The sequence below is a fragment of the Camellia sinensis genome, chromosome 3 (genome assembly GCF_055761805.1).
Source record: "Camellia sinensis isolate YWXY chromosome 3, ASM5576180v1, whole genome shotgun sequence".
NCBI lineage: Eukaryota > Viridiplantae > Streptophyta > Magnoliopsida > Ericales > Theaceae > Camellia > Camellia sinensis.
Window position 1 is genome coordinate 198,717,641 of NC_138963.1, and position 24,769 is coordinate 198,742,409.

At 37.2% G+C, this 24,769-nt stretch overlaps 1 protein-coding gene across 1 annotated transcript; it reads left to right on the top strand.

The window, feature by feature from the left end:
- Positions 1-835: 835 nt before the first annotated feature.
- On the top strand, positions 836-21,720 carry LOC114301783 (calcium-transporting ATPase 1). The gene is made up of 8 exons (XM_028246748.2): positions 836-868; positions 1,260-1,878; positions 15,853-15,907; positions 15,992-17,928; positions 18,550-18,708; positions 20,005-20,176; positions 20,290-20,588; positions 21,118-21,720. Exons 2-8 carry the CDS (start codon positions 1,702-1,704, stop codon positions 21,364-21,366), a joined length of 3,048 nt encoding a protein of 1,015 aa, XP_028102549.2. The 5' UTR covers positions 836-868; positions 1,260-1,701; the 3' UTR covers positions 21,367-21,720.
- The last annotated feature ends 3,049 nt before the right edge of the window (positions 21,721-24,769 follow it).

Sequence of the window (24,769 nt, forward strand, 5' to 3'; positions counted from 1 at the left end):
GAAACGAGAGTGAGCCAAGCAAGAAGAAAACGAAGCAGCATTAGAGTTCGCATCTTCTCTCTTCTTCACATCTTTCGGGGTTCAAGATTGTGCTGGTGGTTGTTGGTGTAAAAAAAAAAGAAAAAAGCAGAGATGCACACACAGCAACACACAAGCTCCCTCACTCTCTCGATGATGGTCTCGTCCTCTGCCGACTTCTTTTTGCAGATCATGCAAATGCCGTCTTCATCGCAGGGGAGGTTGCTAGAGTGCGCCATTGAAGAAGGAAAGGCATGCCGGGTTCCGATGATCATCTCAGCTCTCCATGATCGATCTGTATTTCAGAAACAGAGTGATGATGATTGCGTTTCCGATCACGAACAGTGAACTCTGTGTGTGTGCGTGTTTGATCATGGTAATGAGTGAGAGTAGAGAAAAGGAAGGGGGCTGAATTTCTCTGTGATAGATGGGAGGGACCTTAGACGTCAAAAAATAATATCATGGATCTCTTCCATTACGAAAAGTGGGGGAGGGACCCTAGATCAATTTTTCCTAAAAATAACTTAATAATTCCCGCACAAACAATTATCATTAAAATAAATACACTTTTACTTAATTCTCTCACTATCAATCTCTTCTATTCTATATCTCCTTAATCTTTAACCCGGAGACGAGCTGGACCTTAATACAACTCCCACGACATGATCAGTGGCGCATGGTATTGACGTCTTTTGAAAAATAAATTAAAAATTACTTTTTCAACTTTTAATCTATTTTAAATTAGGTATCGTTCATATTTTTTACATATTTTTTAAAAAAAAAAAATTTAAAAAAACTTAGAAATCAACTTCTAACTATCTTCTAAAAGAAAGTGATATTGGATTACCGGGTTTGAGAATTGGGATCCTCCCCTTGAGGCCCCTCCTTCATTCCCTCCTTGTAGGGGCCTTCGGGTCCACTTTGAGGCTCAGTTTTGATAATCTGAACCGTTCATATTTTTAGATTTATTCAGTATATCATACCTGTAAAAAATCAAGTTGATCGAATATCATAAAGTATGTGTTCGGAAAACTGTTTATTAAAAAATAGTTTGTAGTCCCAATTTTCTGAACGCATACTTTCTGATATCCGATCAACTTGATTTTTTACAGGTATAATATACTGAATAAATCTAAAAATATGAACGGTTCGGATTATCAAAACTAGGCCTCAAAGTGGACCCGAAGACCCCTGCAAGGAGGGAATGAAGGAGGGGCTCAAGGAGGGGATCTGGACTCCAGGTTTGACCCCCACAACATTTTCTTGTACGAAAAGATCGGACTATCAGACACACAGAGAAAACAGAGTCTCAGCAATTGGTTTACAAATCTCCAATCACCCTAAATTGTCCTCCTTCCCTCCCGCCTCTGTCCTCTCTCTCTCTCCTCTACCTGCCCCATCACTGTAGAGAGAGAAGAAGACAAGAAGAGATGCTCTCTGTAAACTGAAGTCAATAGCAGTCTTCATTCCTTGCTTTTTCTAAAGATTAGGTACACCCAAGAATAAAGAAAAGGAACAATCAGATCACCGTGCTTTGGAATGTGATTCTCCATCTCTCTATTTTTCGCAAGAATCACAAAATCATACTGTTTCACTGTAACTCAATAACAACTTTTGTTTTTTAGCCTTTTTCTCTGTGTAAATTGTATAAGTGATAGAGATTTGGGATTTGGTGTTGAGGAGATGGAGAACTATTTGAAAGAGAATTTTGGGGAGGTGAAGCCGAAGAACTCGTCCGAGGAGGCGCTTCAGAGATGGAGGAAGCTTTGTTGGATTGTTAAGAACCCTAAGCGGAGGTTTCGATTTACTGCTAATCTCTCTAAGCGTTTTGAAGCTCGGGCTATTCAACGCTCCAATCAGGTCTCACTCTCAATCCCACTCAAATTCACATCTATCTGTTGTTTTGTTTGGTTCCTCGAAAAGTTGAAGGAAAATAATAGATGAAATCGTCATGTGCCGGAGTTTTTCTTAATTTGGATGCTTTTGGTTAATTGATCTTCGCGTTTGGTGATTTTATGCTCTGTTGTGAGTCTTTAGATATGGAAATTTATTTAATATGTGAATTCTTCAGATTATTAGTGATAATGAATTTATGATACCGTTTTCTTGCTTTTATTAAGAGCAAAAAGAAAAGCATTTCAAATTATGCTTTCAAACAATACAAGTAATGCGAAATTTGTAACCAAGTGATTAATGCCGATCTAGTCCAATGTTTTGACTCTCCTTCTGTTCTAGGGAAACTATTCGCTTATATTTATGCATTCCTCATACAATTCACAACAGTGTGAAGACCTTGAGGATTTTTCTGATTCATAGGTGAACATTTATACTTTACCAAAAGAAATGAATTGCAGTATAGATGATTGCAATGAAAGACTATTGATGAAGCCCATTGTGATAAACCAGAACCTTTTTCGTTGATTGAGCTTGAAGGCCGAAGGGTGTGACATATGCTTTTGTTTGATTTTCAAGTATCCATATATATATATATATATATATATGTTGGAAAATGGCTTTGAAAAAATCTTATTTTATGCTAACTTTGAGCATTAATTAAGGTATGATCTAAGCGTTATTTTTAATGTTTCTAATTGGGTTCGTGTTTAATGTTACGTAGTGAATAGCATCGTGTTTTTGGTTGCTCAAGACCATTTCCGGATGAATGAGAATTCAATGCGCATTTTCGGATTTGTGAAAATGGTTTTAGGTGGGGTTTTTGACACATTTGTGAAATGTGCTTATTCCACATTAAAAAGGTTTAAGGATTTGTATGGGTATATAAACTCTAGTTTGGGATACTTGGGATGGCCCCAAGGGGTACCCAAGTTTGTAAAAGGGTGAGATTATGGATAAAGTGGATTAAACTCATTGAACCCAAAACAAAAACCGCCCGCCGTTGTCCATCTGGTTGGGTGGGATGAGCTGGGCTAGGGCGCGGGTGCGAGGTGCGAGGTGCGAGATTGGGTTGTGATTTTTTCTTCTACCCGAACAAGTTGAAATTCAAACCAAATAGATATGTTTCTATCCAAACAGGTTTTCTACCTATTCGGAAAAGCCACCAATTGTCTTATACAAAGTCTGCCATCCAACAATTCAATTTTGCCCTTAGATTTTCATCTTTCTTCTTCCCTTTTCATCTTCCTGTTTTCTGCATCTGTTCTGCATATATTTTTAGGAAGAAAAAGAGAGAGTCAGAGCAAAGTTTTGGTTTGCTAGACTTGATTTTGTAGTGCTGCAAATCAAGTGTTAGTCGTTGCATCCTATGAAGTAGACGTTGGTAAATCTCGAAGCATCGGAGCGAGGGCGAAATCTATTTTAAGGAGATTGTGTCCAACACAAGCCTCGATTTATAATTTCATTAAGCAATTGATTCGGAATTTAATTTATATAATTATTTTCTGAATTAATTATTTTTTATTTTGTTCTTTATTTTATTTATACATTTATTTACACATACACACATTCATTGTGAGAATAACAATCTTAAGGTAGATTTATGTTTTCTTTTTAATTTTAAATTTGTCTGTTAGACAAATGAATTTTGTTTCGAAAAATTAAATAGTAGTCATATACTGTTTAATTTTTTAAATAGTAGTAATATACTGTTTAATAATTTCTTTGATAACATAGTAGTTATATACTGTTTATCATTTAAATTTTGTTACAAAATATTATTTTATATATTGTGTGTAAATTCTATTTTGTATAAATTTGTGATTAGTGCATTATTATTTCGACAGAAATATGATTACTGAAACAAACAGTACTGAGACTGTTATTACTCCGACCCCCACACCCGTTGTGCCAGTGATGACTCCAGCAGTACTGGTAAATCATGGGGAGAAGCCAGAAAAATTCAATGAAAATGATTTTAAAAGATGACAACAAAAGATGATGTTTTATCTTACGACATTGAATTTGGTTCGTTTCACTCATGAAAAAGCTCCGCCACTAAACGAGGGAGAAATTGACTGGCAAGCAGTTGCCGCAGTCGATGTATGGAAACATGGTGATTTTCTGTGTCGGAATTATATCCTCAATGAGTTGGACAATACATTGTACAATGTGTATAGTGTCAAAAGCACTGCAAAAGAATTATGGGAATCTCTAGATCTTATATATAAGACAGAGATGCCGGTACAAAGAAATTTGTTATCAGCCATTTTCTGGATTTAAAAATGGTAGATTCTAAGACGATTATTAGCTAGGTTCAAGATCTCCAATTAATTCTCCATGACATACATGCGGAAGGGATGGTGCTCACTGAATTTTTCCAAGTAGCAGCAATCATTGAAAAATTGCCACCATCCTAGAAAGAATTCAAGAATTATCTAAACCATAAGCGTAAGGAGATGAAATTAGAGGAACTGATAGTGCGGCTCAGAATTGAGGAGGATAACTGTGGTTCCGACAAGAAGTCAGAAAACCATGTTATGCAGGTTAAAGCAAATGTTGTGGAATATGGACAAGGGTCAAAGTTCAACAACAAAACGTGGAAGCATGATGGCAATGGTCCCAAACAAAGATCCATAAGTAAGATCAACAAAGGGATCAACAACGGGTTCAACAAGAGATTCAGAGGCAAGTGTTTTGTGTGCGGCAAAGATGCACATTGCGCTAAGGATTATCACGTTCGCAAGGACGGAGGCAAAAAGCTAGCACAAGCCAACATAGCAGAGGATTTTTATCTTTCCGATGGAGTGGCAGACATCAATCTTGCTGCAGTAGTCTCTGAGGCAAATTTGGTGGGCAATCCCAAAGAGTGGTGGGTGGATACTGGAGTAACCTGTCATATCTGTGTAGATAAGAAGATGTTCACAACCTACAAAGTGGTGGAAAGTGGGGATCATCCTTTTATGGGAAACACCTCCACTTCAACTGTAGAAGGACAAGAAAAGATCATGCTGAAAATGACCTCGGGAAAATAACTCACTCTTAACAATGTACTCCATGTACCAGAGATTCACAAAAAATTTGATTTCTGGGTCATTGTTGATCAATAATGGATTTAGATTAGTCTTTAAATTTGACAAGGTTGTACTATGCAAGAGTGGAATAAATGTGGGGTGAGATTATATGAGTGATGGGCTTTTTAAGCTCAATGTAATAACTATTGTACCTAATTTGGCTATTAACAATAAGAACACATCTTCTGTTTATATTGCAGAGTCTTCTTTTTTATGGCATGGTAGATTAGAACATATTAATTTTAATTCTTTGCGTAGACTTATTTCTTAGAATGTTTGCCAAACCTAGAGTTTGATCCTAATCATAAATGTGAGATTTGTGTCAAGGCAAAACTCACTTAGACATCATTTAATAAAGTAGAAAGAAGTACCGAACCTCTAAGTTTAATTCACACAGATATCTGTGATTTAAAATTTGTTCAAACTAGAGGAGGTAAAAAGTATTTTATTACTTTTATTGATGATTGCACTCGATATTGCTATGTTTACTTATTGAGAAATAAAGATGAAGCCTTAAAAGCTTTTAAACAATATAAACTTGAGGTTAAAAATCAATTTGGCAAAATTATTAAGGTAGTAAGGAGTGACAGAGGTGGTGAGTATGATGCACCATTTGAGGAATTTTGTTTTGAACATGGTATTATTTACCAAACCACTGCACCCTATTCTCCTCAATCAAATGGAGTTGCTGAGAGAAAAAATCGAACTCTTAAAGAGACGATGAATGCCATGTTGATTAGTTTAGGGCTACCTCAGAACTTGTGGGGGAGAGGCAATTTTGTCTGCTAACTTTATCCTTAACAGGGTACCTCACAAGAAAATCAATTAAACACCTTATGAAGTATGAAAAGGTCGACGACCTACCTACAATTACCTCAAAGTGTGGGGGTGTTTGGCCGAGGTGGCAATCCCTAGTCCCTAAATGACTAAGATAGGACCAAAAACCGTTAATTGTGTGTTCATTGGTTATGCAAATAATAGTAGTGCATACAGATTCTTAGTTCATAGATATGAAAATCTTGATATGCATGTAAACACTATTATTGAGTCAAGAAATGCGTCATTTTTCCTTGAAAGGAAACTGAAGAGACAAGTTCAAATAAAAGAACTTTTGATACTACTGTGGTGGTAGTGAATACCAAAATGATAATGAAGCAGATGAACCTAGACGTAGCAAGAGGGCTAGGTTCTCTAAATCATTTGGTCCAGATTTTCTAACATATCTGTTAGAAAATAAGCCTTAAAACTTCAAGGAAGCAATGTCAAGTCCTGAAGCTCCATTGTGGAGAGAGGCTGTGAATAGTGAAATTGAATCAATACTGCAAAATCATACTTGGGAACTGGTGAATCTTCCACCAGGGTGTAAACCTCTTAGATATAAGTGGATATTCAAGAGAAAAATAAAAGCAAATGGTTCAATTGATAAATATAAGGCTAGGCTTGTTGTTAAGGGATACAGGCAGAAGTAAGGCCTTGATTATTTTGACACCTATTCACCAGTGACAAGAACAACATCTATTCTCATGCTAATTGCGATTGCAACTTTGTATAATCTGGAGATACGTCAAATGGATGTTAAAACAACCTTTTTGAATGGCGAGTTAGATGAAGAAATCTATATGGAACAACCGGAAGGGTTCCAAGTTCCCAGCCAAGACAAAAAGGTTTGTAAACTTGTCAAATCCCTTTATGGATTAAAACAAGTTCCAAAATAATGGCATGAAAAATTTGATCATGCTATGCTTTCGGATAGTTTTAAGATAAACGAATGTGACAAATGCGTCTATGTTAAAAGCACAGACAAAGGTTGTGTCATAGTGTTAGAATATTATTATTATTAGTTGAGTTATTATTCTATTGTAATTATTCTATACCTTAGGGCTCCCTTGTAATTATTAATCTTCATTAATATAAAAAGGAATGATGTCATAATCAAATCCGAATCACTTTCTCTAAAATATTTTACGTGGTGTCAGAGCCACTTAAACCCTAGCTTCTAACCTTTGTTTGCCTCTTACCAGTTAAGCACAGCACCACCCAACACCACCACAAAGCAGTCGGCTCCCAAAACTTGCCCTTCCGACAGCACTCAATCTTCTTCCGTCACTGCCCATCATCTGGCAGTGACTCGACACTGCCTTGCTACCCTTAGGGGCCATTCGCTGCTGACCTACGACTCCTCTAGGGCCTGTCGCACCTCCAGATTGTCTCGCTAGAGTGGTCTGTTCACCCCGAATACTCTTAGGGCTCATTCGACTCATTCTTGATGATGGGCTAGGACTTCGATAGCCTTACCCTAGTTTGCCAGTCCCTTCTTCTCTATCTGGAGGCTTCTAATCAAGCCTATGTGGTGATTGGCTCATCTGTTTATACTTTTCTCGTTCAGGCCCCTGTTTTGATTGACGGTATTTTTTGAGTTTTTTGGTTATTTCTTGGGTCTGCATATGACCCTACAATTCAACTTGACTGATTGTATTACTCCCTCACTATGTGGTTAAGTGTGTGTCTTGATTCTGTAAAAAAAAAAAAAAAAAAAAAAATGCAAAGTTCTTAATTTTTCTTATGATTTTTTAGTGATCATAGTGCTTTCTATTTATCCACCATCTTTCGGGTTTGTGATTGGCACTAGTTTTGTTAAGGGTTAGGTAGTAGAGTATCCATGACAGATTCCATTAGTGTCTTTACTACTTCTCAGACACCTCGGAGTGAGAGTTCCATTATACCTACTACTATGATTGATAATCCCACCCTAGTCTTAAAATCACCACCTCTCTATTTAATGGTCAGAACTATCTGGCATGGTCACAGAGTTTGACTATGTTTTTGAAGAGCAGAGGAGAGATGGGCTATGTTGATGGTACGATACAAGCACCCAACACCACTGACTCGGGTTATGACCAATGGGAGATTACCAACTCTTTGATTATGAGTTGGCTTATTATTTCGATGGTACCAGAAATTGGTGAAGGCCTCTTGTCTATAGAGACTGCCCAGGATATTTAGGATGCTGTGGTTGTCACCTATTCTCGCAAAGGGAATTTCTCACAGGCATTTGAGTTGCGTCACTCTATTGAGAGCTCTGTTTAAGGGGAGCAGCCTGTTCTCCAGTACTTCACATTCCTCACCAATGGCTAGAAATGCCTTGATCACTTGCAGGACTATAAGCCTATTTGTTCTGCTGATTCAGCCTGCTATAGGAAGTTTATTGCACAGGAACAGGTCTTCAAGTTTCTGGCAAGTCTCAATGTGGAGTATGATCCGGTTTGGAGTCGAGTTCTGGGCATGGACACTCTTCCTTCACTTAAGGAGGCATTCGCCTATGTACAGAATGAGGAGAGTGTCTGCTGTGGTGTCACCTGTCTTTACTGACCGTTTCGCATTACTGTCTACACCTAGAGATGGCCTCAACCTGACTCCCATCCCTTCGTCTGCCGCCAAGGAGTTTGTATTCTGCGATTACTGTCGTAAGCCGTGACATACTCGTGAGACGTGTTGAAAGCTTCATTGGATTCCATCCGGGGGTCGAGGTGATTGGTCTGGTTTTAGAAGAGGTAAGTCTGGCTAGTCTCGCGGATGTGGCTCCCATCCACGAGCTCATCAGTCTAGTGCTGTTGATACACTTGATTCTACTTCCGCTTTCGTTAGCCAGGCTACTAATGATCTCTCTGGTATGACTACTCATGAGCTTGGAGATGTTCTGCATCACTTATTGGACCGTCTGTCTTCTACTGCTCTCAGTACATCTTCCTCGTCGTTATGTTTGGGTTCTCTGACCTTTTCTCTGTTTATAAGCCCTCCTCAGGTCATGACAAAGTTAGGATTGCTGATAGTACTGTTTTGTCTATTTTTGGGAACTGTTTAGTCCATATCACTCCTACCATACTTCTATCTTCTGTTCTCCATGTTCCCAATTTTTCTGTTAACCTATTATCCTTGAGTCGTATTACAAAGGATTTGAATTGTAGTGTGACTTTTTTTCCTGATCATTGTCTTTTTCAAGACCTTGTCACGAGGAGGACGATTGGCAGTGGTAGTGCAGAAAATGTTCTCTACTTCTTGGATTAACCGGACACGCTTGCTCATTCTTCAACCACGAGTCCTACTACCACAGATGATTTATGGCTGTGGCATCGGCGTCTTGGGCATCATTCTTTTTATTTACTTGAGTATTTATTTTCATCTGTTTTTACAAACAATAATGTGTTTGAGTTTCTTTGTGAGTCTTGTCAACTTGGAAAACAACACAAAGCCTACTTTTGCTCCCAGTTTTAATAAAAGTTTAGTTCCTTTTTCATTAATACATTCTGATGTCTAAGGTCCATCTCGTGTTATGTCTGTGAAAGGTCATAGATGGTTTGTTACATTTATTGATAATTTTTCTCATATTACTTGGGTGTATCTCATAAAAGACAAGAGTGAGGTTTTCTCTGTGTTCCACAATTTTTATAAGATGATTTGTACTTAGTTTGGGGCCACTGTCAAAATCTTCCGTTCTGATAATGGGAGGGAATACATAGATTCTAGGTTAGAGCAATATTTTTCTATCCATAGCATTGTCCATCTGACCTCTTGCACCAATACCCCTTAACAAAATGAGGTGGCGGAACGCAAGAATCATCATCTTCTTGACTTGGCTCGGTGCATGCATTTTTTTATGAGTATGCCTCGGTCCTACTGGGGTGACGCTGTCCTCACCGCTGCCTATCTTATTAATCATCTTCCTACCCAGGTTTTGCAAAAACAAGCTCCCCTTCAAGTCCTCCTAGGTTCCGAGTCCTTATTTTCTATTCTTCCAAAAATATTTGGCTATCTGTTTTGTCCACAATCACTCTCGTACTCGTGGTAAGTTAGATCCTCGCTCCCTCAAATGTGTTTTCCTTGAGTACTCTCCTACTCAAAAAGTGTATAAGTGTTATCATCCTCTTTCTCGTAAGTGGTTTGTATCCATGAATGTCACTTTTTTTGAGTCTCAATCCTATTTCTTGTCCTTTCCGGTGTCACAGTCCTCCCTTTAAGGGACGCCTTGGTGTGAAGTGATTCCTGTACTTCCTATGGTGGAACCAGTTGTTCTTGCACCACCACCTCTTACTGGGACTACAGAACCCAGTGTCACCAAGGATAGGAAAGGGAAAGTTTATGTTAGGGACAAAGACAAATAGAAAGTTAATTGGATACAAGAGACCACTTCTGCGAACCCACTTCCATCTCCTGCTTCTGATGAGAGTCCAGGTAATTTTGAGTCTCTTAAGTCTACTGATCTTGATACTCCTAGTGATCTTGATGTTCTTATTGCCAAGAGAAAGGGTGTGAGATCTTGTACTCAACATCCTATCTCACATTTTATGTCCTACTCTCATTTGTTGTCCTCATATAGAGTTTTTGTGTCAAATATTTCCTCTGTTAGCATTCCTAATCATTTTCAGGATGCTCTTGTTACCTCTGAGTGGAAACTTGCCATGATTGAGGAAATGAAAGCACTTAGGAAGAATGGCACTTGGGAATTGACTGAGTTATCTAAGGGCAAACGTCCTGTGGGATGCAAATGGGTGTATACTGTGAAACACAAAGCAAATGGTTCTATTGAGCGTTACAAGGCTAGGCTTGTGGTAAAAGGGTTCACTCAGACATGTGGCATTGACTATCAAGAGACCTTTGCAGTTGTAGCTAAGATAAATTCAGTCAGAGTACTTCTCTCTCTAGTAGCAAATCTAGATTGGCCACTTCATCAGTTTGATATAAGGAATGCCTTTCTCCATGGTGACCTTGAAGAAGAGATATATATGGATTTTTTTCCTGGCTTTGAGGATCATCAGACAGAGGGTAAAGTATGTCGGCTTCGAAAATTATTATATGGTCTCAAACAGTCTCCAAGGGCTTGGTTTGAGAGATTCACTCAGGCTATGCTTAAATATGGCATCAAACAGAGCTTGGCAGATCACATTTTGTTTGTAAAACATTCCTTACGTGGTAAGACTATAGCACTCATTGTTTATGTGGATGACATAGTTCTTACAGGTAATGATAGTGAGGAAATACCTCTGTTGAAGAAATATTTAGCAAATGAGTTTGAAATCAAAGACTTGGGGAGCTTGAAGCATTTTCTGGGAATTGAAGTTGCTCGCTCCAAAGATGGAATATTTATCTCACAGAGGAAGTATGTGCTTGACCTATTGAAGGAAACTGGGATGCTTGGCTGTAAGGCCTATAACACTCTGCTGGAACCCAATTAGAATCTGGGAGATGATGAAGGAGGAGCGGTTGTTGATAGGGGGAGCTATCAGCGTTTAGTGAGTAAGCTCATCTATTTATATCACTCCCATTCTGATATTGCTGTTGCTGTCAGTGTGGTTAGCCAGTTTATGCATGTTCCTCATCAGATTCACTTCGAGGTTGCCATAAGAATTTTGCGGTACTTGAAGTCTGCTTCTGGGAAAGGTCTTTATTTTTTAAAGCATGATCATCTTCGTGTGGAAGCTTATACAGATGCGGACTGGGTTGGATCCGTAACTGATAGGAGGTCAACTTCAGGGTATTGCACCTTTATTGGAGGCAACCTAGTTACTTGGAGGAGTAAAAAACAGAATGTGGTTGCCCGGTCAAGTGCAAAAGCTGGGTTTAGAGCTATAACACAAGGGGTGTGTGAACTCTTATGGATCAAGTTATTGTTGCGTGATCTAGGTATTGATCAGACGGACTCCATGCGGTTATACTGTGATAATAAGATCGCCATCAATATCGCTCACGATCCAGTTCAACATGACAAGACAAAGCATATTGAGATTGATCGCCACTTCATTAAGGAAAAACTCACTAGTGGCATAATATGTATTCTATTTGTGCAGTCTGGTAAAGAACTCGCTAATATTCTCACCAAGGGAGTTGAGAGTAAGCCATTGCATGACATCCTAGGCAAGCTGGGCATGGGAGATATCTTCGCACCAGCTTGAAGGGGAGTGTTAGAATATTATTATTATTAGTTGGGTTATTATTCTATTGTAATTATTCTGTGCCTTAGGGTTTCCTTGTAATTATTAATCTTCATTAATATAAAAGGGAATGATGTCACAATCAAACCCGAATCACTTTCTCTAAAATATTTTATAGTTTGTCTTTATGTGGATGACATGACAAGATTAAATTCACAAAGAAAATGTTGAACAAAAAGTTTGACATGAAAGATCTGGGAGTAGCAGATGTAATTCTAGGAATAAAAATTACTAGAACATCTAAAGGATATACTTTATCTCAGTCTCATTATGTCGAGAAGATTTTGGAGAAATTTGGAAAGTATGACGTTCGTCTTGCTAAAACACCCGTTGACGTTAGCTTTCATTTGTCAAAAAATACAGGTGCAGACATATCACAATTAGAGTACTCTCGGATAATCGGAAACTTTATGGACTTAATGAATTGCACTAGGCCAGATATAGCCTATAAGCAAATTGAGTAGGTACATAAGTAACCCGAGGTCCGATCATTGGAAAGCGATAGTTAGGGTACTTAGGTGTCTAAGACATACTCAGAATTATGGCTTACATTATACCAAATATCTAGCAGTACTTGAGGGGTATAGCGATGCAAATTGGATATCGGATACTAAAAACTCAAAATTCACTAGTGGATACGCCTTTACCTACGGAGGTGCTATAGTCTCTTGGAAATCTTCCAAGCAGACATACATAGCAAGGTCGACAATGGAATCTGAGTTTATCGCATTAGATAAAACAGGAGAAGAACCAGAATGACTTCGTAATTTCTTAGAAGACATTCCAATGTGGCCTAAACATGTGCTAGCTATATGCATTCACTGTGATAGTGAAGCAGCAATAGGGCGGGCACAAAATCATATGTATAACCGTAAGTCTCGACACATTCGTCAAAGACATAATACCGTTAGGCATTTGCTCTCACATAGAATAATTTTCATAGAATATGTAAAGTCAAGGGAGAATATTGCGGATCCGTTGACTAAAAGGCTAGCTAGAGAGCAAATGTACCATTTATCGAGGGAAATGGGATTAAAGTCTATTACTTAAAAGTCGCCATAATGACAACCCAACCTAGTTGACTGGAAATTCCAAAATCTAGGTTCAAAGAGACAACCGAATTATGGATGACTTCACGTATTACTAAGGAGATTTACTCCTACCCATTTCTATGATAAGAAGAGTGATACTAATACTGTTAGTAGGATAAGCTTTGCATTTAATGATTCTAATAGCTTGGACATCCAAGTGAGGTATAGCAAGATATTAATAAGAAGTCACCTATATGAGTGTGAGCTGGGCCGGTTCTGTGAGAATAGAGAAGGCTAAATTCTCTAGAGCACTCATGAATTACCAGGTGTTGTTCAGGGCCAAAATGAACACAACCGTAAGAACCAAACTGTGTCTGTAGTCTATTGTCTTGGCTTACATGAACAGCTAAACAGTTCAATGCATCACGTCCACTGGCTAGCCAGTAAGTCCGATAGGCTTTCACTAGAGGAGGTTCAAAGCCAAAAGCTACCTATCTCGATGTTGTGTACCTTCTTAATGTACTCTTTCTTTGTCTGCATCTTGTTGCATGTCCGTTATCATGAATTCTATTCATGTGGGGGATTGCTAGAAAATGACTGTGAAAAAATCTTATTTTTTGCTAACTTTGAGCATTAATTAAGGTAGGACCCAAGCGTTATTTTTAACGTTTCTAATTGGGTTTGTGTTTAATGCTGCGTAGTGAATAACATCTTGTATTTGGTTGCTCAAAACCATTTCCGAATGAATGAGAATTCAACGTGCATTTTCGGATTCATGGAAATGGCTTTTAGTGGATTTCCTACATATTTGTTAAATGTGCTTGTCTCACATTGAAAAGGCTTAAGGATTTGTATGGTTATATAAACTCTAGCTTGTGATACTTGGGATGGGCCCCAAGGAGTACCCAAATTTGTGGAAGGGTGAGGTTATGGGTAAAGTGGGCTAGGCCCATTGGACCCAAAACAAAAACCACGCGCGCGCCGCCAGCCGTCTATCAGGTCAGGTAGACGGGCTAGGCTGGTTTAGGGCGCGGGGGTATGGTGCGAGGTTGGGTCGGACTTGTCCGACCCAATCCTTATCTTTTTCGGCAAAAAACATTTGTATTTTATTTATTTATTTTTTAATTTTGGTTTCAAAATTCAAAATAAATTGGTCCAAATTTTTTCCTCCATCCAAATAGGTTTAAACTCCACCCGATCAGGTTGAAATTCAAACTGAACAAATCTGTTTCTGTCCAAACAAGTTTTCTACCTATTGAATCCAATCAAACAAGTTTTCTATCTGTTGAATTGTTCCGAACAGGTTTCTATCTGTTGAAACCTGTTCGGAAAAGCCACCAGTTATCTTATATAAAGCTTGCCATCCGGCAATTCATTTAATTCAATTTTTCCCTCAGATTTTCGTCTTTCTTCTTCCCTTTCCATCTTCCTGTTTTCTGCATTTGTTTTGCATTTATTTTGCATTTATTTTTAGAAAGAAAAAGAGAGAGTCACAGCAAAGTTTTGGTTCGCCAGACTTGATTTTGTAGTGCTGCAAATCTAGTGTTAGTCGTTGCATACTGGGAAGTAGACGCCAGTAAATCTCGAAACACCGGAGTGAGAGCGAAATCTATTTTAAGGAGATTGTGTCCAACACAAACTTTGACTTATAATTTCTATAAGCAATTGATTCGGAATTTAATTTATATAATTATTTTTCTGAATTATTTATTATTTATTTTGTTGTTTATTTTATTTATACATTTATTTACACATACACACATCCACTGTGGGAATAACAATATATATACATATATATATGAAGAAAAAAAAGGAAAAAACCAAGAACACACAGATATCAGTTGGAAGTGGACACTGGACACAAGCAATTAGATTCTATTTAAGAACACATGTCAATTGGCCATGCTGCAACTCACAAAAAACTTTTGAATGTAATCCGGTGATACTGCAGATCCAGTACTGTAATAGAATGTCCTGGTTGCATGGATAAAATGTTAGAAAAGAATTTTTTTTGAATTTTTTTATGGTTACATTGGAGGGGAGGGGGAGGGGAACATGTGATTTCCTAGTGAGTGATACATAGGTTTTGACTTGGCCTCTTGACTAATCCCATTGGTTTGAAAACAAGTTAGTTACATTGTAGGTGAATTTTCCAATTTTTGACGTCCTATGGGGATTCACTATGTTACTATGAAGACTTTGGTGGACTGTGGGACTGACAAGGAAAAAGCTAATCCAGCTAGCTGTTTCAAATCAATCATTGGTAATTTACAGAGGAAGACCAGAGAGAGAGAAAAACAACATTTAGTGAGAAAGGAATCCCATGCATGTGCCATTTAAAAAAAAAAAAAGAAAAAAAAAAAACACCCCATGAAAATGTTTCAGTTTGAGGGGGGAAAAAAGAAAATAACTAGAGCCTTAGCATCAACTAAAGTCATGAATCCTGTTTCATTTTTTCACTATGTCTAAGGCCGTACTTCTGTTAAGCGGCCTGGTTTCATGGCTTTCCTCATTGTCTCAACCACATTGGTTCTGGTCCATACCTATTCCCTGGCATTACTCTGTTTGAACCAAGTAAATTTTATTTACTGCGGTGAAATTCAATTTTCCTAAAATTTTGTTTCATCATTTTTAGCAATTCCATGTTGAACTGAACTGCAGGCCTGATTTTTCTGTCTGACACAGCATCTGAAAATAAGGTTAGATCATGATGAAAACATTTGCATAATACTTAATGGTGAACCAGATTAAAATTTATCGTTCTTTATCTTTGAAAAAGTAGAATTTTTTTAATTTTTTTTGTCTCCTTTCTGGCTCTCTTATTTGCCGATTTACTCTTCAATGTCGTAGGAGAAGTTCAGAGTAGCTGTGTTGGTTTCACAAGCTGCCCTTCAGTTCATCCATGGTATGAATATTTAAAATGTACTAAAATGTGAAGTTTGCAATATTGTTGTTTTTTTCATGTTAATTTTTATGTAAATGTCTCTAGGTATAGCATACACTGTACCAGAGGAAGTCAAAGCTGCGGGTTTTCAAATTTGTGCTGATGAGTTGGGATCCATTGTCGAAGGCCGTAATGTTAAGAAGATGAGAGATCATGGTGGGATTGAGGGTATTGCAAACAAGCTCTCCACATCAACCATCAAAGGTATTTCTACTTCCGAGGATTTAATGAGCCGAAGAAAAGAAATTTATGGGATTAATAAAATCACTGAAAGCCCAGCCAAGGGTTACTGGGTTTTTGTGTGGGAAGCTTTTCAGGATACGACCCTCATGATACTTGCTGCTTGTGCCTTTATATCTCTAATTGTTGGCATAACAATGGAGGGATGGCCAAAGGGTGCCCATGATGGACTTGGAATTGTTGCAAGCATCCTGTTGGTTGTATTTGTCACTGCTACGAGTGATTATAAGCAATCTTTGCAGTTTAAGGATTTGGATAAGGAGAAGAAAAAGATTACAGTTCAGGTTACTAGAAATGGATACAGGCAAAAGATCTCAATATATGATTTACTTCCTGGTGATATTGTTCATCTCGCTGTAGGAGATCTGGTCCCAGCTGACGGACTATTTGTTTCAGGATATTCTTTGTTGATAAATGAATCTAGTTTAACAGGAGAGAGTGAGCCAGTTTATGTGACTGTTGAGAAGCCTTTTCTCCTATCTGGAACTAAAGTTCAGGACGGGTCGTGTAAAATGCTTGTTACCACTGTTGGGATGAAAACGCAATGGGGAAAACTGATGGCTACCCTTAGTGAAGGAGGAGATGACGAGACCCCATTGCAGGTTAAACTGAATGGAGTAGCAACCATTATTGGGAAAATAGGACTGTTTTTTGCCATCATTACATTTTCTGTTTTGGTTCAAGTATTGTTTAGCCGCAAGCTGCAAGAAGGGACCCATTGGAGTTGGTCGGTAGAGGATGCCCTAGAAATGCTGGAACACTTTGCTATTGCTGTTACAATTGTTGTGGTTGCTGTCCCGGAAGGATTGCCTTTAGCTGTGACATTGAGCCTTGCTTTTGCCATGAAGAAGATGATGAATGACAAGGCACTTGTTCGCCATCTGGCTGCTTGTGAGACTATGGGTTCCGCCATGAGTATCTGTAGTGACAAGACCGGGACACTAACTACTAATCACATGGCTGTTGTGAAAGCTTGCATTTGCGGGCAAATCAAGGAAGTTAGTAGCTCTGTAGAGACTTCTACTCTTTGCTCAGGGATTCCTGATTCTGCCTTGAAAATGCTACTTCAATCCATATTTAACAACACTGGGGGAGACATCGTTCAGAATGAAGACAACAAAATTGAAGTCCTGGGAACCCCTACTGAAACAGCTCTATTGGAATTTGGGTTGTTGCTTGGTGGGGATTTCCAAGCAGAACAACAAAAATCAAAACTTGTAAAAGTTGAGCCATTCAATTCTGCAAAGAAGCGGATGGGGGTAGTTTTAGAGCTTCCTGGAGGAGGTTTCCTTGCACATTGTAAAGGTGCTTCTGAAATAGTTTTGGCTGCATGTGACAAGGTTATAGGCTCGAATGGTGAGGTTGTTCATCTTAACGAGGCATCCACCAATCATCTGAAGGGTACAATTGAAAATTTTGCTAGTGAAGCTCTTCGAACTTTATGCATTGCTTATAAGGAACTGGGAAATGAGTTTTCTGCTGAAAGTCCTATTCCCTTTGAGGGGTATACTTGTATAGGAATTGTTGGAATTAAAGATCCAGTTCGTCCTGGAGTCAAGGAGTCTGTTGCAATTTGTAGATCAGCTGGCATTAATGTGCGGATGGTTACAGGAGACAACATAAACACTGCAAAGGCAATTGCTAGAGAATGTGGTATCCTGACTGATGGTATAGCCATTGAAGGCCCAGAATTTCGGGTAAAGAGTGAGGAGGAGTTGCGTGAACTTATTCCAAAAATTCAGGTGCTTCTATATTTGTAATTGAATCATTCTGGCTGCTTTTAGGGTTTCCAAGAAACAAATTTGGGGATGAATGGATTTTGAAGTCTCCTAGAGTTCAGAATGCAACTTCCACAACCATCAATGATAGGACCAATTGAACATGTAGTTCTTTTTGACTTTACGGTTGAACTGACTCTTAGAAAAAGAGTGCTGTATCTGTCTTGTGCAGAACGGGGGAAAAGGTTCATTTTTTGAGGTTTAAAACTGGCACTACATTTCCACATGCTTTTTTCGCCCAATAAAGGGTATCACCAGGGCAATCATCCATGCAAATGCTGTTCTTCCTGGTCTGCTGTTCTTGAACTTTTGAATTGCAGTATTGCATTTTGGACAAAACTTTCATTTTATTTTTTTTCCTTGAAACTTTTTGACAAAGGCAATGTATGGGTTATTCATAAGACTCCAAACTAAAAGCAAATATAGCAACACCAATAATGACTCTAGGACAATATAACCAAAACATGCCATCAGCTAACTTTGAAAATCATTATTTGAAGTTGGTTCTAAATACACTTTCTGGTCATTTATATACTCAGCAGAAATTCTTTCAGCAATCAATATCTTATATTTTTTCTTGTGCAGGTAATGGCTCGATCCTCACCTATGGATAAACATACACTGGTGAAACATATACGAACAATCTTTGAAGAAGTCGTTGCAGTCACTGGAGACGGCACAAACGATGCTCCTGCGCTTCATGAAGCAGATATTGGGCTTGCAATGGGTATTGCGGGAACTGAGGTGATTATTAAGTTCTGCTGTTTTATTCTTATTCTTGCCCGTGAATAGAACTTCCTTTAATAAAGATGGATTTCCAATTTATAACATTTTAGGACTTCTTAAAACCCCTTTTGTTTTGTCATTTATACAATGTTATCTGTGAAAATCCAACAAACATGGCTTCAAGTTCAGATGGGATTGTTATGGGGTTGATGTCTGCACACAATATGTTTTGGTATGTGTGTGGTGGTGGTTTGGATTTGGTGGTGGAGGATGATAGAGGACAGACAGGAAAAATGGAATTTGTCTATATTATTTTATTGGATAAATTATAAATACACTCCTTGAGGTTTAATTAAAATACGAATCGCCTCCTGTGGTTTTAAAAATTACATTTCACTCCTGAGGTTTCTAATTTCATAACAAATCGCCCCTTTTATTAATAAATTATCAAGTTAATTAACAATTTTTAATAATGTTAGAAATATGTTTCAATTAATAATTTAGGTAATTTTATTATTATATAGGAGAGTAATTATGAATTTTTTTTTTTTAGTTAATTCTGTTAAATAAAAAATTCTAACAAGGGGGTATTCGTAATTTTTCAAACCACAGGGGACAATTTGTAATTTAAGCAAACCTCAATGGATATATTTGTAATTTACCCTATTTTATTTTTCCATGTTTAGGATTATTTGAGGAATAACCTAGCTACTTCTCTCAATTAACCATTGCAAATCAAGATCTTTGGGAAAGTAAATACTGCTTGCAATTTAGTTTTGGAAATTCCTTAGGAACTTTTTATACTGAAGTCCATCATTGTAGCTTACGGAAAGATTAATCTTCCATTGATTTTATATCAATAAACTTCTCAGACCGTATATGATATATATGTTATATGTTAACATATATCTGTAATATCACAAGAGGCTTGAGTGGGAAAGCAGGATCGGCCTTGATAAGTTTCGACTAGGAATCATAGATGACAGTGCTCATGACCCCAAAAACAAGAGAGAATAATAAAAAGAAGGGAGGTATATCATAAATGATAGAATTGTTCTTGGAGGCATCCGATTGTCCTTTGGAGATCCTGATGCCCCAACTTTTGTCTCAGAAGCCATTGTGTTTCTTTTGATTGGATTGATCTTGTTGATCTTGCAACTGGTTGTGAAGATATTGCCCTGTGTCTTCTTCTAGTCCTGGTTCTTCTTCTTGTTTTCTTTTAAACAAATTCTCACCGTCCTGTGCTTTGTTCTTACATATTTGAAATCAGTAGAAAATTTTTATTAAGTTATTAAATTATTCATGACTTTTTAGGTGGCTAAAGAGAGTGCCGATGTCATAATTCTAGATGACAACTTTTCCACAATTCCAACTGTGGCCAAATGGGGACGCTCGGTATACATAAACATTCAAAAGTTTGTTCAGTTTCAGCTGACAGTCAATGTGGTTGCCCTAATTGTCAACTTTTCTTCAGCTTGTTTGACAGGTAAAGCAATCCTGGCCTTAATCACTCTCTATATCCAATTTCATTAAACATCATGTTTCTCATAACACTATCCTTTTCTCCCGTTTTCTTTCTCATTTACTGTATGCTACCAGGAAGTGCTCCCCTCACTGCTGTTCAGCTTCTATGGGTCAACATGATCATGGACACACTAGGAGCACTTGCACTAGCAACCGAACCTCCTAACGACGACTTAATGAAGCGACAACCAGTTGGAAGGAAAGGAAACTTCATTACTAACGTTATGTGGAGGAATATTTTGGGGCAGTCGATATATCAGTTTATCATAATTTGGTATCTTCAGACATCAGGAAAAACAGTCTTTCATATTGAAGGCCCAGATTCTGATCTGATTCTAGACACACTTATTTTCAACACGTTTGTCTTTTGTCAGGTAACTTCTAATTTTTTTAAATTTATTTAGATGATGTTTTCTGTAATGAATAATATCCTTCTGCTGTGTGCATTCACTACTACAATTGTTAGTAATGTTGTTTCCATAAATTAAACTGATACTAATGCTTCTTTTACCCTTTATTAAGCCCCGTTGATGGCCATTATTGATAGTGCAAAGACAATTCATTCTTCAGAACTGACCAAATCCCTTTTTGATGTGATTTTACACTTAATAAATGAACTTGAAGGTTAAGTTATTGATGGTGTTATTTATTTATTTTCCAATATAGCATGATAGACGGCTTTACCTGCATTTGAGTGAAAGTGTGCAACTTTTCATTCATGAGAACTTACATCTGTTTTTCTGATCTGGGTAATGATTGGCTGATGTAAAATATATAATTGTGAGCATTGTCTGAATCAAAATCCATAAATCCCAATGATTTCTTCAAAAGACAAATTAATTTACCAAACATGTTCGTGACTTGTGACAGAATGCCTTTTTTTTTCTTCTTCTTTCCCTGCAGGTTTTCAATGAAATAAGCTCCAGAGATATGGAAAAGATAAATGTCTTCAAAGGCATACTGAACAACTATGTATTTGTGGCAGTACTCGCTTGCACGGTCCTCTTTCAAATTATTATCATCGAATTTCTTGGTACTTTTGCAAACACTTATCCTCTCACTTTGCCTCTATGGTTCGTGAGCATTTCTCTCGGATTCCTTGGCATGCCTATTGCTGCTGCCGTAAAGATGATCCCTGTGGGATCTTCATAAAACTCAGGCGAAGCAAACAGATACTTTCCACTTGCCCCCAATGTCACAGTAGTAGGGAGCATCACAGCCACCAATAGCATTTCTCATACAGTAAAGTTGCAGCCGGGCAAATTTGAAGCCTGAAGAAGATCTACCACACAACATACATTGCTAAAAAAGTCACATACTTCTGTAAGAATCTTTTGGGCTTAATGTTAAAGTTACTTTCAAGTATGCTAACAGAACACTAGGAAATTTTTGTTGACTAGTTTGGCTTAATCTTAAAGTTACTTTCAGGTATGCTAACATTAGAAATGGATTTGCTCCCCATGTTTACGCTTATTTGATATTTTTTATTCTATTTTATTTTTTTTTTTTTTGGTGTTTTGGGTGGGGGGGGTGTTTTGTGTGTCTTATTTACAGTGTTTGTTCAATGTTTTAGCAATTGATCTTTACTTTTAATTATACATGCGTGCGTGCTCACACACACACAAACCCTAGCAGGATCAGAAGAAATAAAAGCAGAGAAACAGTATATTGGAATCCCATCAGTGGTCGCCTTATGACTGTAGCAAATCTGTCAGGTGAAAAAAACAAAGGAGAGAGAAAGAGAGAGAGAGCGAGAGGGGGGGGGGGGGTTAAATTAAAGGAAACACTATGTTACACACTCCTTCAAAGGGAAACACTATGTTACAGGGGTGGGCGCGGATCGGTTGCGGCCACGAAACCTCCAATCCGCCATTCGTCCGCCAGATTGGCGGATTGAAGAAAATCAATCCGCATCCGTCCACCAATCCGGCGGATGTGGATTGAGCGGATTGGCGGTTTGGCGGATGGATGCGAATCGGTTTGGCGGTTTAAAATTTTATAAATTTTCAACATAATTCAACTTGTACACTTCCTCAAACAAAAAAAAAAAAAATAAAAAAAAGAAAAAGAAAGTATTACAGTCAATGACTTTAAAAAGTATTACAATTGTTGTATGCTTTATCCAAAGAAAAAAATTTTGAAACTTTAGAATATCACGATCACTGCATGCCTCATCCACATATTATAATCATAGCATGATTCATCCCCATAAAGTATTACAATCTGTAATTGTTAAAATATAATAACAATTCAAACCACCAAAACCATGAACAGAGCAGTAGTAGAGATTGAATGTCTCTGTATTGTTACATCTACATATGTTTTTGAAAACAAAAACCAACCAGCATATATCATATTTTCTATTTCTTATTTTTAGAGTTACATTTAAAAACTAAAAAATATAAATGAATAATACGTTTATTTTTTTTTAATTCAAAAAATATATTCAAGTTGAAAACTTTTTTTCAATAGAATATTTAAACTCTTTTTCAATTGAAAACACAAACATAATATTTAAACAAATTGAAAATACAAAGTCTTATAAATTACTAGGGGTGCTTGCGGTTTGGCGGTTCGGTTGCGGCCAAAAAATCTTAAATCCGCCATCCGTCCGCCAAATTGGCGGATTTGAGAAAATCAATCCGCAACCGTCTGCTCGTCATCACGCATCCGTCCAAAATATGGCGGATCGGTTCGGTTCGGTCGGTTTTGGCGGATCGGTATATCCGCTGCTCACCCCTATAGTTACACACTCTTTCAAAGGGTTTGTACTATATGCACGTATTGCATATTTTTGTCATAAATGTTATGTATTTTTGTGATAAATGTTATGTATTTTTCTAATAGGATAGGAGTTACGATAATTTGTGATTTAGAAATGAAATTATACACTTTATGGTAGTGTTACACATTTTTGTGGTAATGTTATACATTATTTTATCCAAATATTTTCTAACCATAAAATGTGTGATGATACTATAAAATATGTAACAATGCTACCAAAATGCGTAACTTTATTTTTCAATCACAAATTATTGTAATTCTTCTACTAGAAGAATATGTAATATTTGCTACAAAAATACATGACACACCACAAAAATACGTAAGATCATCCCCAAGGGAGGAGGCAATAGGGCCACATGAGGTATTTTAGCTAGTTAAGTTGGTTTTCTCTTCTTCCAACAAGCTCTGCATTTCAAGAGGCATTTTGCCTATTTTCATTTTTGCTCTCCACATCTAGTTAGCCTCCATTGCTAGGCAAAAAACGGTTTTCAAACTGTTTTGAGGACTTCATCTTTACTTGCTCTCTCAATCATTTATTGCATCTCTGTTTGTTTAAGCTCATTGTTATTTTTAAAGATAATTTAATTATATATTTAAATTTTTTTTGTCAATGTTAAGTCAATACTAGATGCATAAACAACATATTATCAAAAGATTTTAATTTTTTATTTATGTTTATAGTATTTTTCCTTTAAAATTAGTTAAATTTGTTTGATAGATTAATTAAAATAAAGAGTATGGTTAGAATGCACACTAACTAAACTAGTTAGGTAAAATAAACATTGTACTTTTCTGTGTACTTTTAGAAGACATTTTGTCTAAGGGTCTAGCTTGTCTCAAGTTGAGATCAAGACTGGACCTGTCCAGTTCGGCCCATGGGATCCATTTTTTGGGCCCGTTTTGATAATCCGAACCGTTCAATGTGTAGAACTCGTCGAGTACTACATACCTGTAAAAAATCACGTTGATTAGATATCAATAACTATGTGATCAAATCAATTTTGTATAAAAAAAAATGGACGGTGAAACAATTAACGATTGATAAAAAACTGTTTTGTTCATATAGCTATCGATATCCGATCAACGTGATTTTTTACAGGCATATAGTACTCGACGAGTTCTACACATTGAACGGTTCGAATTATCAAAACGGGACCCGTGATTGGCCCCCACGAGCCCAACAACACGGTCCAGTCCGATCTTGGACTGGACCAAAGCCACTGCCTTCTTGTAATACTCTTCAAGTTACTCTTAACAGAGTGTATATAATACACATCTTTGGAGAAATATGTAGCATAGAAATAAATAGACAGTACATTTTTCACAGCAGATGAAATCAAGATACTTTTCTTTCTTTTTTTTTGCCAGCAAAGTCACAAGTAAAGCAGTCAAATATTATTTTACTTGCCCAGTTTTGACTGCACAGCAATGATCTCACCCCCTCTGATTTTGTAAGAAATGCCAAACGAAACACTAAAAAGGACTTGGACTTGATCTCGCCCATATCTTGAATTGCAGTCAAAAGATACTGTGAAGGAGAAAATGAATAACTCTCTTACATCATCTATATTGAAAATTAAATTGATCAAATATTGATAATTATATAATTTGGTAAATAATTTATTTTTAAAATTATTTATGAAAAATGACATTGTCACATTATATAGTAAAGCATAAATTATATTAATCATATATATAAGTTTTCCATAATGATAGAGTTTTCCATATAGCAAAGCACTAATCACATTCCCATCAAATGTCATGCCAACAA